This window comes from Sorex fumeus, unplaced genomic scaffold (assembly GCF_029834395.1).
Source record: "Sorex fumeus unplaced genomic scaffold, SorFum_2.1 ptg000038l, whole genome shotgun sequence".
NCBI lineage: Eukaryota > Metazoa > Chordata > Mammalia > Eulipotyphla > Soricidae > Sorex > Sorex fumeus.
Genome location: NW_026606095.1, coordinates 4,346,240 through 4,364,498, shown reverse-complemented (window position 1 = coordinate 4,364,498; position 18,259 = coordinate 4,346,240). Strand labels below are relative to the sequence as shown.

Here is an 18,259-nt window from a genome sequence, read left to right as displayed (position 1 = left end):
GTAAGTCTGGGGAAGTTCGGTCGGTGGACATTGGGTCCTTGCTCCTCGGGGGAAGGCCCTCCCGTTGATCGTCTATTTGCTCGAGCGGGCCCAGTAACGTCTCCATTGGAGACTTTGTTGTTACTGTGTCTGGCATATCGAAGACTCTCGGTAGCTTGCCGGGCTCTCCGAGAGGGGTGGAGGAATCGAACTTGGGTCGGCCATGTTGGCCGCTTGTAAGGCGAACGCCCTACCCGCTGTGCTATTGCTCCAGCCCGGGGGAAACTAAACTTAATTTTTTTGTTTGTTTGTTTACCTTTCTTCATTAAAGGGATTGAATAAGTCTGCTGCGTTGGTGCACCTGTCTCTTGCCAACTGTCCAATTGGAGATACAGGTTTAGAAAGTGAGTTTCAATCATGTTTAAGTCTCTTCCCATCATATTGCTGCCATGTTCATTCCTGTCTGCAACTTTTCTGTTTTTTTTTTTCTTTGTTTTCGTTTTGGAGCCAGCTCAACAGTTCTCAGGGGTTACTCCTGGCAGTGCTTGGGGGACCACATGGGATGCTGGGAATCGAACCTGAGTCCGCCACGTGCAAGGCAGATGTCCTCCCGGCTGTACAATGGCTCCGGCACTTTTCCTCTGTCTGGAATACCTTCTATGCTTGTCCAAGACTTGAACCAGGTCCCTTGTGCCACGAGAGCTTGCTGTACTGAATAGCACTGTAGCACTGTCCTCCCATTGTTCATCGATTTGCCTGAGCGGGCACCAGTAACGTCTCCATTGTGAGACTTGGTACTGTTTTTGGCATATCAAATACGCCATGGGAGCTTGCCAGGCTCTGCCTTGCAGTTGGGATACTCTTAGTAGCTTGCCGGGCTTTCCGAGAGGGACGGAGGAATCGAACCCGGGTTGACCACGTGCAAGTGGTCTGCTGTGCTATCGCTCCAGCCCATTGTACTGAATACCCTGAACTAGTGATAGCACAGCGGTAGGGCGTTCGCCTTACAAGTGGCCAACATGGCCGACCCGAGTTCGATTCCTCCGCCCCTCTTGGAGAGCCCGGCAAGCTACTGAGAGTATTCGATATGCCAAACACAGTAACAACAAAGTCTCCAATGGAGACGTTACTGGGCCCGCTCGAGCAAATCGACGATCAACGGGAGGGCCTTTACCTTACCTTTACCTAATTCTTACTGAAGGCTCTGTAATGCCCAAAGACACACAAATATGTTCTAGCTTGTATTTTGTCTTTTCTGTGGACGTACCTCTTTTTATTATTCTAACCCAAGAAATATTTATGGTAAAGAAACTAGCAAGATGTAAAAAGGAAAGAAGAAAAAGCCATCAAGTTGTTGTTGTTATTTGTATTTGGGTCACCCCAGCAGTGCTCTGTGCTCACTCCTGGCTCTGCGCTCAGGGATCTCTCCTGGCAGGGTTCAGGGAATCTTATATAGTGATGGAGATTGAACCTGGGTCAGTCGTCTGTAAGGCCAGTACCTTAATTCCTGTTCTATCACACAAGCCCAAGGCCATCAATATTTTAAAATCATGACCACTAAAGCATTCATATTATGCCTTTATAACTACAACACATTGTGACATGTGCTGCATGTGACATATGTAACATATGATCACACAAGCAGAGTGCTGTGGGCATATAGAAAAGCTGGTACGCTTGGTTGTATTTGGGGCTGGGCTGTGACATGACAGTTATCCTGGGCTAAGTGGCCATAGATGGGTGTGCTGAAGAATTTGTGATTGCTCTGTGGGCCGTTATGGTCTGGAGGCTAAAGAAGCCTGTGTTGTTAGTTCCAGGTTTACCGATTGTTTGAGATCCTCTGTGTTTTATTGCTCTGGTAGATTGCATACCTCCCGATAAAATTCTGGATCTAGAGGTGCTATCTAATTATTGGTCACAGTCAGGGCATTGGATCAGTATTTTCATTTCATTGTATATGAAAATAGGAAGCTTTTGATACATTTTGAAGTTTTTTATTTGTCTCAGTGCTTTATAGAGTGTTGAGACTAAAGTTTGCAATATTACGCATATCCAATAATTGTATATAGCACTGTAGCACTGTCCTCCCATTGTTCATCGATTCGCTTGAGTGGGCATCAGTAACGTCTCCATTGTGAGACTTCTTGTTACTGTTTTTTGGCATATTGAATATGTCATGGGCAGCTTGCCAGGCTTTGCCGTGAGGGTGAGATACTCTTGGTAGCTTGCCCGAGCGGGGCAGAGAAATCAAACCCAGGGCGGAGGAATCAAACCCGGGTCAGCCACATGGAAGGCAAAGGCCCTACCCACTGCGCTATCATTTCGGCCCCAATTGTATATAAATATAATTAATTATTTCTGCAAATTAAGAAAACTATTGCTGATATATTTTTGAGTGCATCAGTTCATCAGTTAGCCAGGAAGATTGTAGTAATGGCTTTCGGACTTGTGGGAGATCATCCTCCTGCCAGCACCCAAGCCCGGGGTCAGAGTAGTCCCTTGGCAAAACACCATCGATCTTTGAATATCAGTGGGCGGGAAAAAATGCACTCAGGAAAGAATAGATCACAGGACAAGCAAAACGTTCCCAGGAGAGAATAGAATAAAATGGTTTCGTTTTCTAGACATAGAGGGCAGCATGGGCGAAAAGAGAGTAGGAAACTGTCAGCTTCTTACTCTATATTTCAAGGTCCCTACTGGTGGCCTGTGTGAAATCCCATTCTCTCCTCTTAGTCTACCCACTGAATTTTGATGGGCTTATTAACTGTGTTTAATGTTTCTGTCAATTTAAACCGTAATCTACATGTTCGGAGCAGCGTGGGGTGTGATACTCTGTTGAATAAATGATGAGGCTCTGTGCTCACTCATGGCTGCTCAGGAGGCCATAAATCTTGGAGAGGGACAGTCCGTGCTCTTGCTGTGTGTGTCTCATTCTCTGTGACCGACCCCCGCTGGATGGAGGTCATAGGTGCCAATCCTACTGGCTTTAGATAGTCACTTGGAAGCTCAAGGAGAATGACTAAACCAACATTGATCTGATGTCAGGCTTTTCTTCTTAACCGTGGATGTCATCTTTTCTCCTTTTAGTTATTTGTCAAGGCATAAAGAACTCTGTCACTCTGAAGACAGTGGACTTCACGGGATGCAACCTTACGTGGCAGGGGGCTGGTCACATGGCCAAGATCTTAAAGGTGATTTTATGCTCGTGGTTTCCCAAGAACATACACAGGATTAAAGCACACTAATACTTTGGTACAATATAACAATTATTTTTTGTGTTTTGATGCATGTGGCAAGTGCAAGCCTAGTTTCCTGAAAGAATACAGACTTATTACAGCTTGGTATCCTACCAGTTAGTAAAAGTGCCCTCATGTTATAGGAATAAAAGACTAATGTATAAAATTTGAACTCTGTGGGGGTCAGAGAGATCGTGCAGGGGTAAGTCCTTGCATGTGACCAACCCAGATTTGATCCCTGGCACTTCTTACGGTCCCCAGTCCCTGCCAGAAGTCAATCTCTGACAACAGGAGTCAGCCCTCAGCAGTTGGGTTTGGTCCAGACCGAACTCAAACAAAACAGGAGCAATACTTTCATGGAGTTTCAATTAGTGAAAATAACGTGGTACTGGGGTAAAAACTTCATGAGTTTCAAAATTCTTAGTTGACCATATATTATTAACTATTTTATAAACTAATAAAAATAGCTCTATTAGCATTTAAGGTCACTTTTTAAATAACAATTTATTGTGATTATAACTACTAGACTAAACTATAGTGACTTTTTTTCCTGTTTTGGAGCCATACCTGGCAGTGCTCAGGGCTTACTCATGGCTCAGGGATCCCTCCTGGCGGTGCTCGAGGGACCCTGTAAGGTGCCAGAGCCAGCCACATGCAGAGAAAGTTCTTTTTGCCCCTTACTGTCTCCCCAGCCCCTAAGTGACTTAATTTGATTTTTATGATTTTGATGGTACTGATTAGAGGTAGATAAAATGGCCAAAGTCCAGCCCATCCAGCCCTGCATTTATAGGAATGCTTTTGAGGGAACTTAGCTGCCCCTGTTAGCTTTCTAATGGCTTTGGCTTTCACCCTGTGAGAATGGAGTTGAGTAGTTACAGGAGAAACTGGGGGAGCAGGATGTGTGGCTGGAAAATTTTGTTGAGGTCCTATATACAGAGAAAATCCGCTGGTCCCAGATTTGGAAAATGGTCAGGAGCATGGATCTGAACCCAAAACATAGGTTTAAATCCCAGCTCTTTTCATTTAAGTTACTCATGACTTTGGACACATTACATAGTTAAGGTTAAGTGGACTGATTTTCATTGAATAGTGACTGACATAGAATACATATTATGAAGCTACTGTTTTCCCCATTTGTTTGCTTTTGTATATTATTAATAGCGAAATGACAAGAGTTTCACTTTAGCGTGTCAGAGGAACTTTGAGGCTTTGTTGTTAAGAATGTAATAAAGAGATTGGAGAGATAGAACAGTTGATAAGGCACTCGCCTTGCATGCAGCCAACACGGGTTTGGTATCTAGTCTCCCCGAACCACTGCCAGGTGTGATCTCAGAGCTCAGAGGTGGCAGGAAGCCCTGAGCACTGCCAAATATTCTCTCTTCTCCCCCGAACCCCCAACAGAAAACTACTAAAGTACTTTTCCTTGAAGGTCAGTTCTTCCTATTAACAAGTTTGCTTTGTGAATCTAGAGAGCTGAATGTATCTTTTAAAGAGGCATATTTTAAAAGTGAACCAAAAATTGCATGAGGTGTGTCAAATTTGTGTTGTATAGTCCAGACCTCTGATATTGGCTTGCAGACCCTAACCAGTATGTGAGATCCACTGGAGGAAGAGAAGAAAATGGTCAATTCTGATTTCTGTTTTTGTTTCATATACGAAACATGCGGTTTTTAGGGATCAGGAAAATAGAATTGCTGTTTTCTTTTTTAGCTTGTTTTGGTTTTGGACAACACCCCTGTTAGTGCTCAGGGGTTCCTCCGGCTCATGTTCAGGGTTCAGTCCTGGTGAGGCTGGGGAACCATATGGGTGCTGGGGATTGAACCTGGGTCAGAGGCATGCAAGGCAAGGCCCTCTACTATCTCACCAGCTCTACCATGAATGATAGAATTTAGAACCAGCTCCCTGACTGGGTAGATAAGGAAATCACATGTACAGAATAAATGTCATTAAGTTGTCTAAAGTTCGCATAAATAAGCATAATTGATCACTCAGTGGCCAGTGTGAAGCTCACCACTAACCGACTAACATCCTGGTCTTTGAGCGCCCAAACCAGAGCCACTGTTGAATCAGACTGACACATTGTGTGTGCTTGGGACACGTTCGCGGCCCCTGGGAGTTACTGACGTAGTGAGACTGCGTCCTCCATGGGGACACCCTCTGCTGCCTTACTCACATGTCTTTTTCATCTCACCCTTTACATCTTTGAAGTATCAGACCATTAGAAGGCATGAAGAAACCTGGGCTGAGAGTCTTCGTTATAGAAGACCTGATCTTGACTGTATGGCTGGCTTAAGACGCATCACTTTGAATTGCAACTCACTCATTGGTGACCTGGGCGCAAGCGCTTTTGCAGAATGTCTTGGTGAAGATTTATGGCTTAGAGGTAAATGCTACATTAGGGAATACTGGATTTTGTAATATTAAATGTGCTTTGCTTTTGGCCTGAGAGTGTTGCTATGGGACACTATTTTATTTTTTTAAGCCTACTGTTCTCTAATAGCTTTTATAAGCCTATTGTTCTCTAATAGCTTTTATAATGCTTCTAAATTTTTTTAAAATTTGCATACATTCTTTGTAAAAACATGACTTTATAAAAAGTAATCAAAAATGACCCCAGACTCTTAATACATGGACGTAATCATTGTTCACTTGGTCTTTGCACTGTAGGTCTTTTTTCTGTAGACTGATTTGTATACTTACAAGTTTATAAAAGTAAAACCATAGTATACACTTTCATATTCTGCTTTTTCCTGATGCTCTGTGATGTAATACTGTTACAGTGATGGAGAGCATTTGTGCTTTTTTTTGTTTTGTTTTCATATTGGAGACCATGTGTAGTAAACATCTGTGTATCTCCATGTGCCCTGGGGTCCTCTTTGGAAGAAAGCAGTGTCTGTAAAGTCACTGGCTGGAATAGCAGTGCAGGATTGCTGTGTGGTTCTGTCCACCCTCATAGTAATATGGTATATGTGAAAGTTTTTTGCACTTACACAGTGGTATGTGCCACTCCTAAAATCTGTAAAGCTGTAGAAAGAAGCACAGGCTTTTTTTTTAGCAATAGCACAGCCGTAGGGTGTTTGCCTTGCGTGCAGCCAGCCTGACTGAGCCAGGTTCGATTCCTTCGCCCCTCTCAGAGAGCCTGGCAAGCTACCAAGAGTATTCAGTATGCCAAACACAGTAACAAGAAGTCTCACAATGGAGACGTTACTGGGCCCGCTCGAGCAAATCGATGAACAACGGGAGGACAGTGTTTGTTTTTGGTTTTTGTTTTTTTTTATTTTTGCTTTTTGGGTCACACCCGGTGGTGCATAGGGGTTCCTTCTAGCTCTGCACTCAGGAATTAACTCCTGGCGGTAGCTCAGGGGACCATATGGGATGCTGGGAATCGAACCCGGGTCGGCTGCATGCAAGGCAAACGCCCTACCCGCTGTGCTATCACTCCAGTCCCAGAAGCACAACCTTTTTAATGCAAATTTGATTCAGTAATTTTTCCACTTTGTAGAGTACCAGCATCTTCACAGGCATGCCAGTTTACAGCTGCCACATCAGTTTTAGTAGAGTTCAGTTCTAAGAGTCTGCATAAGCACATTCTGTGTCTTCCTTTTAAATCTGTAGACTTTTTCTAGTTTTTCCACTCTGCGAGCATCCTGTCCACATCTGTTGATTTCCTGTGGTTAAATTATTAGAAAGAATTGTTCATAAAGGCATTGCATTTGTATGGCTTTTTTGTTATATGATTTTGGCCTAATCTGGTTAGGAGGATAATCACATTGTGGTGTTTTAATTTGTTTTCTTGTGATTTGCTGGTGAGATTTTCAGGCTATTTTAATTCATTTGGCTAGTTGGTTATTGATGGCCTGGGCACACTAAACTGTGCTGACACTTTATACAGGTCACATCATGTTCTGGCAAAACCCATGTGCATCACGAGTTTGAAAACTTTGTTGGTGTAATTCGGCTTTTTTTTTTTAAAAGCTGCCATTAGAATGAACTCATACATTTTTGTTTTTTTTAATACCTGTCCTTGTGTGCCGTTTCCTCTGGTTTAAATGATTGTTCAGTCTCATCCCAAAGATCATTTGTTCTTTCTTACCTGTAATAGGGGTAGTTTTCAGTCATCAGTCTTTGTGATTATTTTGTTTTTTTTCCCTACAGCTAATATTCACATTGTCTTTAGCTTTGTGTTACTTGCATCCTCTTAGATTCTTTGTCTAAAAATAACAGTTTTTACAATTTTGATTTTCCTTTTAATTTGGTCTCAAGACGGATTTGGAGCCAGAGATCATGGTGGAAAGAATCACGATCATGATCACGATCATCCTGTTGTTCGTCGATTGCCTCGAGCAGGCCCCAGTAACGTCTCCTTCGTCCTAGCCCTGAGATTCTAAAAAGTACCACATTCAAGGCTCTTTCAGGGTTAGGAGAATGAGACCCATCATTGTTACTGGTATTTGGCATATTGGGTACGCCACGGGGAGTTTGCCAGACTCTGGTACATTTACTAAGCTCTACTTAGGCCTTGCCCATGAGGTGTACATTTGCTGTTAACCTTGTTATAATAGCAGGCTATTATTTTTATTATAATAGTAATAATGTAAACTTATAATAGTAAACTGAGGTGCAGTTTATTTTTTTACCTATAAGCTTAATATATATCCTTTGAGTCTATAATAAAATATGTGATTTGTTGGTTCTTAAGGCAGAATAATCTTGGCACATCCACGAAGGGGTTTTACTTTTTGTTGCTAGCACATTGTGTTTACTGACTTTTCTCTTTTTGTTTATTTACTCCTCCATTTTTTTTCATTGACCCATGGGTAAACTGTACCCTGATTCTCAGTGTACAGGGATCTCCTTTCACACATGAATTTGTGAGTGTTATCTGCATGTTCAGTATACGTAGAGTTGCAAATGATCTCTTGTCTTTCGTCCAAAGCACTTGACCTGCAAGCATGTGGCATTACTAATGAAGGAGCAGAGGCTTTGTTGAAGGGCCTTGAAAACAATAAAACGCTGGTGGTTCTGGACATAAGGAAAAATCCGCTCATTGGTACGTCAACCACGTTTTAAAAAACTTGATTAGCAAATAGCAAAAAATAATAATGGTTTGCTCATTGTTTTCTTTCCTAATCAGAATTTGCTAGTCTGGAACATCTTGTATATTTTTAGCAAATTATTTATTAATAGGGCTGGAGCGATAGCATAGTGGTAGGGCGTTTGCCTTATAAGCGGCCAACATGGCCAACCCGAGTTCGATTCCTCCACCCCTCTCGGAGAGCCAGGCAAGCTACCGAGAGGATCTTGCCCGCACGGCAGAGCCTGGCAAGCTCCCCATGATGTATTCGATATGCCAGACACAGTAACAACAAGTCTCATGATGGAGACGTTACTGGACCCATTCGAGCAAATCGATGAACAATGGGAGGACCATGCTTACCATGAATTTATTAATTAAAATGAGTTATTTTTGTGTGTTGCTTTTGACTAGTTGCTATATTTGATTCGATGATAAACCTGTTTCCACAAAGCATTATTTTCTTGTTGGGGAACTATTGAATTCTTACAAAGAGCATTTCATTCATTGGTCAGTTTTGTAATACATTTTTTCTATTATTTTCATTTCAGACATGGCTTTAGGCACCAGAGGTGGAAAAGTGAAGCAGATAGGGTTGGAGTAATAGTACAGAAGGGAAAGCATTTGCCTTACATGTGGCCAACCCGGGTTTTTTCCCTGGCAGCTCGTATGGTCCTCTGATCCTCTCCAGGAATAAGCTTAGGTGTGGCCCCCAAACCAAACAAAAAATAAGTAGAAGTGAACCAGATAGACAGGAATCTCATCCTTATGAGTTTATAGTCTGTTGGAGGAGCTCAGATAGAAATGAGTCAGATTAATACCATTCTGGATGATAGGAAGAGGGACAAAAAATCCTTTGATGCCAAAAAGAGGAAAGGAGACAGGAAAGACCATTCGGTCGGCTTGTTGGAGACAGCTTCAGAGGAGCAGTGACATGAGCAGATGGCTGAGCGCAGGGAGGGACAAGCCTTGGAAGACCCGGGGATGCATACCAAGACAGGGAAGCTGCCCTCTGCAAGCAGGTCAGTGGTGGGGCAGGTGGCCCGGTGAAGGAAGGGAAAGGGTGAGGGAGCTGGAGCATTTGAGTGAGAGAGAAGGTGACATACTGTGAGGTCAAGGATCTGGTCAACGCTGGTTCTTGTGAGTTCTTGAAGGCCCAAGGAAGGACATGTTATTTTCAGTGAGAGGAACGCCAGAGGGGGGTTTGCACAGGATGAGAAATGTTCTGTGAAGCGAGAAACTGAGGAGAGGAGGACGAAAGGGGAACAGGAAGCCTACGAAGGTTTTCTCAAAGGGCTGGAGCGACAGTCCAGTGGGTGGGCACTTGCACGCGGCCAACCCAGTTCCATCCCCAGTACCTGCAGGAGAGATTCCTTGAGTACCGCTAGGTGAGGCCCCCAAACCAAACAGAATGAGACTAATCAAGGAGCTCCAGTATGAGAGAGAGCTTCAACTTAGCTGGGGGAGGAAAGTTGGAACTGGTTCAACGTGGTTGTATTTTAAGACTAGCGAACAAGATGTGCAGCGTTGTGAGATGTAGCCTTTGCAGGAAATTGTCGTAAAGAGCCAGAGGCTCGTGTGTGCCCTGGGCAACATCGTTGATGAGAATGGAGACCAGGAGAGAGTGTTCTGGGGGAGTGCCACGACCACTGGGTCCTTAGTGTCTGAGCAGTGCACAGGCTCTTTGCGTCCTGTCCAGAGGCACCCAGTGCCACTTTAGATTTGGTGTTTGCATTTGATCTTCGCTGCGGTCAAAATAGCCATGTGAGGGCCTCGTAGAAGCTCACATCCCTGTTTGATTCTGCTTCAGTGTTGGGAATTAAGCCGAGGACCTCAATATTTAAAGCGCCAGCTCTTCCCCCGTGCACTGCCTGCCTCCCCCAGCCTGACCCCCTCCCATATGAGGGAGGATAGCACAGCGGTAGGGCATTTGCCTTGCACACAGCCAACATGGCCGACCCGAGTTCGATTCCTCCGCCCTTCTCGGAGAGCCCGGCAAGCTACCGAGAGTATTCGATATGCCAGACACAGTAACAACAAAGTCTCCAATGGAGACTTTACTGGGCCCGCTCAAGCAAATCGATGATCAACGGGAGGGCCTTTACTTACTTTACTTTAGCATCATTGCATAATAGGGGTTGCATGCTTAATTAAAGAGCAAAATCAATTGTTAGTTGGCATTGGGTTTAAATGGAGATGCCCACTTACTGAGAAACAGTGGCTATAATTTCAGTTTCTGTTCTCCTTTAGATCATTCTGTGATGAAAGCAGTTATCAAAAGAGTTCTCCAGAATGGAAGAAGTGCAAAGTCAGAGGTATAATAAGTTTTTTTTCCCTAATCAGAATTTCTCTTTAGTGCTTGTTTTCTTTTTTAAAGTGAACTGAGGGGACCAGAGTGATAGTACAGTGGGTAGGGCCTTGCATGCGGCTGACCTGGGTTCATCCCATATGGTCCCCCAAGCACCATCAGAAGTAATTCCTGAGTGCAGAGCCAGGAGTAATCCTGAGCATCGCTGGGTGTGATCCAAAAAGAAAAAAAAAGTGACCTGAAATGGGCAAGGTACTTTTCTCTTAAGACAACTTGATTGTCTTGTTTCTGTTAAAACAACTTGATTCTGTTATACAACTTCATTAGCTTCATTCAAGTTTTTTTTTTTTTTTTTGATCACACGGCGATGCACAGGGGTTACTCCTGGCTCATTGACTCAGGAATTACTCCTGGCAATGCTCGGAGGACCATATGGGATGCTGGGAATGGAACCCAGGTTGGCCACGTGCAAGGCAAATGCCCTACCCACTGTGCTATCGCTCCAACCCTAGGAGGAGGCTTTCGTAGGCAATGCTGGAATGGGGGCGGAGGGGTCACTCTCAGCGGTGGTCAGGGGACCTTGTGGGAGAGGGGTTGAACTCTGATCTCCAGCATGAAAAGCATGCATTCTAGCTGGTTGAGCTATCTCTCCAGCCCTACTCTGTTGTTTAAACTATTGTTTGATTCATTAATCTGGGGACCCAGAAGTTCGTACTGTGAACTTTCTATTAACTTAAAATAACTTAATAATGTCTAACTCTCCTCAATTACCTTTAGCTGAAATGGAATATTTATATTTCTCCTCTAGTACCAATGGATAACTTCTCCATCAACAAAGGAACCATCAAAAACTGCTAAACAGAAAAAGAAAACTATAATTCTGGGAAGTGGCAGAAAAGGAAAAGCTACTATTCGAATTGGTAATCTTTTCTGTCCTGAATTATTAAGAATATTCAAAATACTACTAGAAATTATACTGTTTGTGTGTTCCAGTGTGCCGAAATCTCTTAGGATCTTATTTCATGAATTGTAGGTAATAATTGCAGTATCTACATGTCTATTAGTATATTAATTGTTTTGATACATACATAAAACATTTATAGTGTTGCAGAGTGAGAGGTTAGCCAAGAAGTCTCATATATACTTGTTTGCCGAGTTGAAGAACCTTTATAACTGGCAGTGGCTGTCGAGACTGAGAGCAAGGGTCCCTGAGTACTGAACATTGAAATCCAGCCCCAAATCTAAGTCCAGACAAAATTTTTATACATTCTTATCACATCCTGCTTGGCAATTATCAATTGACTTTCTTCTAGCTAAGCAAGCAATCATAATTTTAGTACAGAAGCCAGATGTTTGGGGATAGCATTGAGCGGTTAACATTTTTTTTACTTGGCAGCTGAAAAGAGCAAAGTGTGACAGCTACTTTGTCTAAACTCAGGTTAGTCTCCAGGCAGCCTGTCCCTGCATCCTTGGAGTGTGTCATCCTGCTTCTCAAGTCAAAAGTTAGCAGCCACCTGCTTTTTCCGCTAACTTTGGGTCACCTCATCATAATAGGACATACAAATCATAAATGAATTTAATGGAAGAATGCTAGAATTTTCCTTTTATAAATTAACCAAATTATAATGTCTGTTGTACTGTTTATTTTATATATTTCCTGGTTAATAGTTCTCATAGTTTGCAGTTTGGGCTTGGGCTGTATTTTTACAACACTTTAGTAATGCTTTTGAATATAACACTGATTAACAATGGTTTTGAATGATTTTTTTTCCACTGAAGAATTACCCTTTTATACTCTAAAAATCAGACTTTGTCGCCACTTTCCTTTTATTTCTTTGTTTCTTTTTTCTTCCAAAATCCTTTCTCTCTCTCTCTCTCTCTCTCACACACACACACACACACACACACACACACGCACACACACTTTCTATCTCTCCTGCTTTTTGGGCCACACTCACTCGGCCATGCTCAGGGACCTTATGTGGTGCCAGGGATCAAATCTGGGTGACCCACACATAAGACAAGACAGCACCACCCAGTATGCTCTCTCTCTGGCCCATTCTTTCTTGCAAATTCTTACCTACAGTTATGGAATCAGGTAGTCCTTTGCTGCTTTCCAGTGAAGAACTGTTTTCTTCCTGCCTCGATTAGCCTATAGTCAAACATGCTGCCCCCCCAACCAGAGCCCCAGTCCTGTTGCACCACCAGGAAGATTTGAAAGACAGAAAATTCTCACTTGAGAGGGCCGAGAGCCAATTTATTGTCCCTAGAAGGAGCAGAGTGGGGACTGGCTGGGGAGACACTCTGAAGCAGTCTGGGTGCTGGGGCCACCCTGGACAGTGGTCAGCTGGGGGTGCTGGCCTGGCGGTCTCCCAGCTCGGACTCTGTGGGGGTGACATGATCCGGCCATGCAGGCCTGACAGTTAGGTACTCACGGCTGTACCCAGCAGTGTACCACTTGGTGTTGAACTCAGCACCATCTCTCCAACAGGACATGCCAACTCTTTTAGAGAGAGGAGTTTGGGGGTCTTTGCTGTCCCAGGGGTCAGCCCCAAGGCCTCACACAGGCATGGCAGGTGCTCCACCCTCAGTGCTCTGCAGTAGTTTCACCAGGAATTGCCCCGTTGTTTCAGTAGAGGACAGCCACACCAGTTTGCTGCCTGTCAGCGTGGTTTGAGCTTCACTGCCCCCCGCCGCTCGCCAGCACTGGCTGTTTCCACTCTTCCTTACAGACCCTCTCATGGCGTCACATGGTAGCACGCATAGTTTGAATTTGCATCTCCCTTAGGGTATGTAGGCTGGAGCCTTTTTCACATACCTGTGGGCTTTTGCGTGCTCTACGCATCTTGAATAGATTTTAGTTAGACCGGTGGCTTACTGTGAAGAATGTAGGCATGGAACATTGCTGAGCTATGTAGAAACTAAGATGATCTATCTTTTGGGGAGCGGAGGGAGCAGCCCCTCCAAGTGGGGCTCAGACCAGGAACCCTTCTGGCCGTTCTCAGCCGAACTTCCTGCCAGGGTCTGAGGCTGCAGTGATGCTCGGAACTCCAGGGCCCCCCAGGCATGTTCCTGGGGGTCCTCTAGGGCTTTAGGATGTGGTACTTGGGAAGTGTGCAGTGCCAGGGATCTAACTGGGGCATCCGGCCTGCACGGAACCCCTGTACTTCTCCTAGGCCTCCCCCAAAGGAGGTTGAAAGCTACGGCCTTGCTGGCAAGTGCTCGTTGGTACTCTTTGCCTTCCAGTGCTCCTGGGTGATCATAGCTGCATCTGTCCTTAGTGTATCTTGATTCTTTGACTGCTTTCCCAAACCTAGGATTGGCCTCCAAGAAATCTGTGAGTAACGGAAGAAAACATAGCGCTGGAAAAGACTATTCTCCTGAGCCCTTACCACCTGGCGTGTCTGGCTTCCTGCCCTGGCGCACCGCGCATCGTGCCAGAAGAAATAGGTAGATGTTTTCATTTCCTGTCTGCAGGCTCTCTGAGTCCTTGATTTGGAACTTCCAGCGTGGGAGCTTTCGCTGCTGGCTTATGCGGAAACAGAGAATTCACATATATTTCTGCCTAATGGGTCCTTGAAGGAAGAAAAGCAAAAAACCAACCGTAGTTGGGAATTTTACATTATTTCCTGTCATAGCAAAATATAGTAACCCTGTGGGGGTCCAGGAGATTTGAAAGGATGTCCAGTGGTCGAGGGATGGAGCTCTGCAGAAGAGCACTTGCCTTGCAGGTGTGAGGCCCTGGGCTCAATATGAGAGAGAAAGAGAGAGGGGGGATAAGGAGGAGAGAGGAGAGAGTTTTCCTTGAAAGTGGGTGCTATTATATCAAGCCTTACGAACAGAGGGAGAACTTTCGTTAGGTAGGAATAGGACGAGGAAGCATTTTACAGAAATAGTTTAGCAGAATGGGTGAAAAGTCTGGAATAGACTGGCGGTGTCAGCCTTCTAACCTAGCCCACATTTTAGTGAATCTGTTGTTGTGAACCACATTGAATTAGTTTTCACTGGGTACTTAATGGATAACTGTTCATAGTGGTTTTTGTTATAGGGGTGGCTTGTAAAATTATACAGGGTGAATTAGATTGTTATTTTTATTCTCAAGTACATAATTGGTTGTATTAAAAGTATTGGGGATTAGCAGTTATTTGAAAAATAATTGAGGGCCTGGGCAAGAGTACAGTGGGTCAAAGACCTTGCATATAGTTCACAAAGGTTTAATCCCTGGCACTGCATCTGGTCCCCTAAGCCCACCAGGAGTGAGCCCTGAACTCCAGATGTGGCACAAAAATGAGAGACAGAATTGATTGAAAATTAGAGGATAGGTTGCAGAGTCTGTTTTATTTCTTACAGTAATTTGATGTTGATAATCTTTGTTGAACACAGATTTTTTTTCAAACACTAATATGATTTATTACTGTGTGTTCATTAAATACAGTCATTCATTTTAGTTGTACAGATTTGTGACTTGGTGTCTTCTAATGTCACTTATGACTTTGTACTTCATCCTGGTCATGAAGACTCAGTGAGGGAAGGGGATCAGTGTCACCAGTTGGTGGCGGTTAGACTAGAGATCTCAGTCTTCCCAAATGTAGGAACCACAGCTCTAGAGTATTTCACAAAGCCAGTCTGCTAACTTCAGCTTTCTGCATAGCAAAGACTTTTTCAAGTCTTTACTTTGAATTTGTTCTTTGCATAGTTCCTTGTGGATACTATGTGTAACACTAACAGGTTTTAAGTTGGGTTAACTGGTGGTATATTGACATCAAATTTGTCATTAACTCAATTTATCATTATTTTTCTAGGTGTTTCCCATTAACTAAAACTCACGAGGACTATAATCAGTTACAGGTATGCAGTGACATATTTGTAATGTGTGGGGGTCGGTGTGGGAAATGGTCCCTTGAGCATCACACATGGTCCCTTGAGCATCACCAGGGATCACTCCTGAGCGCTGAGCTAGGAGTAGTCCCCAAGAATGTCCTGGGTATGGCTCATAATCAAAAAGATGAATGTATGGAGCTTGGTGAACCACTCTGAAGATGTCACCAGGTGACGTGGGCCTTAGGGTTTCATGTGCAGGCAAGGAAGCTTTTCTCCAGCCCTTGAATCAGCTGTTTGGCAAAAGGAATTTGACAACCATTTCAATACATGAACTGTCATCCTTAAGAGTGTTTCCAAGAAATGCTATTTGGGGCTAATGTACATTTCAAATCCTAAAGCCAAAACAAGGCCCCAAACTGCAAAACTTCTGTTTTATTGGGCCTGTCTTTTCCCCCAAGGGGAGACACACACACACACACACACACACACACACACACACACACACACACACACACACACACACACACACATCCCACATATATATTGCTGCCAGTTTGGAAGTGGACCAGTGTCCTGTGTCACTCTCTCTCTCTCTCTCTCTCTCTCTCTCTCTCTCTCTCTCTCTCTCTCTCTCTCTCTCTCTCTCTCATTCACGCTCTGCTACCAGTTTGACAGCCAACCAGTGTCCTGTATCAGACTCCGGCCTGACCCACAGCCAGTCCCATTCCTCCCAGCCTGCATCCTCAGCCTTGCCTCTGACTGTGCCTGGCTGGCATAGAATTCCTGGGAGGCCCCACAGTCACCTGGCTGAGTCCCAAGACCTTGAGAAAAGTCACAGGGTAGCAGTGTTGGCCCCCGCATGCCCACAGCAGTGTTCACAGCCCAGTGACTGGTCTCTGCTCAGGTCCGTAGTCCCAGTACACTTGTTTGTTCTGAAGACTTTTGCTTTTTTGGGATAGGGACCACACATAGAAGTATGTCTGCATGTGTGGGGTGTGGGGGACGGAGCCCCTGGGGGAGAGTCTGGTCACTGGGGGCACCATTGTTCCGTGGAGCTCAGCTGCATGCACATACAGGCATTTTTTTTCTTCCACTTGGTCTTCCAAGCCCCTGAGGTGTAGACTTTGCTCTCCATGCTGTTTGTGACCAGGTTAAGTTTCTTTTAATTTAATTTTTTCATTTTTTATTTTTTGTATGCCAGGGCCTCTCACAGGCAGGTGTGTGCTCTGACCGCTCCATTTTCTTTCTTTCTTTCTTTCTTTCTTTCTTTCTTTCTTTCTTTCTTTCTTTCTTAATGTGGGAGTACTGCTGTTTATTTAGCCACTGACTAGGCTGATTGAATTTTGCATGAACTCCACCTTACTTTTACTGTTTACTGAGATTGTATCGGTTCATCACACCCTGCGTTGGCAGCAGACATGCATGTACCACACTCCAGTTCACGCAGTGCCGTGACCCCTGCGGCCAATCCTGGTGCTTCTCGAGCCCCTGGACTTGCTTTTCTCTTTTCTACCACTTTGTTTCTTTACACCCCACATGCTACTTTCTAGGACTTGTCATTCTAGTATCTGTGGACATGTTTCACATAGCATATTTCTCTCCAGTTTCATCCTTGTAATCACAAATGACCAAATTCACGCCTTTTTTTTTTTCTTAACCTAAAAAGTTCCATATTCTCCTAGACTTTGCTTCTGGTGCTGTAGAACACGCACGTTTATTATCTTGTGGCGCAGAGCTGTTCTGAGAGAAAGATACTTACCTGGGATCGTCACTTGGCTCCTGTGAAATCCCTTTAATTAAATAATGCAGGCAGTCCCTAACAGGAACAGAAGCCTCACTACATAAAGCCATAGTGAGTCACTGTCATTCCATTGGCACTGCTTGGTTTAGACGTAGGGACTAGGGAAGGGCATTTCTCTGTACTGATTAGACAATGCAGAAGGGTCGGTGTTCTTCAGTAGCCCTGATGTTTAGTATCTGCTGCATTTTCCCTCTCCCACACCCCTCCTCCCATCTCAGCCACGTTTCCCCGTGACCGTGACCTTGGAGAGCCCTTCCTCCTCAGACGTTGAAGAGATCGACAGCTTCTCGGACAGTGTTCAAGAGGCGCCTTGGTGCCCCAATGTGAAGCAAGAAGTGCTGCAGGTAGGTGGCATTTCCGACTCCCTTTCACTGGCAGACACTGGATTCCAGCACTGTGCATCCCTTTAAGGGTGCTGGGGCCTAGACCAAGGTACAGGACAGAATTTTAGACAACAGGGGACGAAGGTCAGAATGTGAGTCTGTGACATGCTCTTTCCCCTCGGCGTCCTGGTGCACGGGATTCAGGGAGAATCACGATCCCCGTCAGCTCCAGAAGGCCATTTTTAAGGGCCACAGTCAGCAGATTTGGGGCTTTTATTAGACTGGGAAGTCCACAGTTCTTGCAGAACTTTTTTTTTAATACAAAGGAAAACAGAATGTGGGTTCTAGGTAAAAGTTAAGAATTGAGACTGCGGGGGCTGGAATGATAGCAAAGTGGGTAGGGTGTTTGCCTTGCACACGGCTGACCCGGGTTTGATTCCCAGCATCCCATATGGTCCCCTGAGCACTGCCAGGAGTAATTCTCGAGTAACCCCTGTGCATCGCTGGGTGTGACCCAAAAAGAAAAAAAATTGATACTGTGTCCTTTTCCCACTCTGGAGAAGCCCATGTTCTTAAACACATATTTCTCTCAAACACATCTCTCTCTCTCTCTCTCTCTCTCTCTCTCTCTCTCTCAGACTCTCTATCTGACTCTCTCTCATATCTCTAGATTCCTTTCGATAAAATTTTTTTCTTCAGGTAAACAAAATTTATTAT

The 18,259-nt window shown here is 44.4% G+C and overlaps 1 protein-coding gene across 2 annotated transcripts in view; it reads left to right on the top strand.

Annotated features, from left to right (window-relative positions):
- The window catches only part of CEP78 (centrosomal protein 78), a 29,435-nt gene that overhangs the window by 2,257 nt on the left and 8,919 nt on the right, over positions 1-18,259 (top strand). For both annotated transcript variants that reach the window (XM_056118757.1, XM_056118756.1), the window contains exons 3-11: positions 311-383; positions 3,067-3,170; positions 5,424-5,598; positions 8,152-8,265; positions 10,540-10,604; positions 11,406-11,517; positions 13,915-14,047; positions 15,400-15,445; positions 17,438-17,563. In XM_056118757.1, coding sequence (XP_055974732.1) covers positions 311-383; positions 3,067-3,170; positions 5,424-5,598; positions 8,152-8,265; positions 10,540-10,604; positions 11,406-11,517; positions 13,915-14,047; positions 15,400-15,445; positions 17,438-17,563 — 948 coding nt within the window. The remainder of the gene's footprint in view (positions 1-310; positions 384-3,066; positions 3,171-5,423; positions 5,599-8,151; positions 8,266-10,539; positions 10,605-11,405; positions 11,518-13,914; positions 14,048-15,399; positions 15,446-17,437; positions 17,564-18,259) is intronic.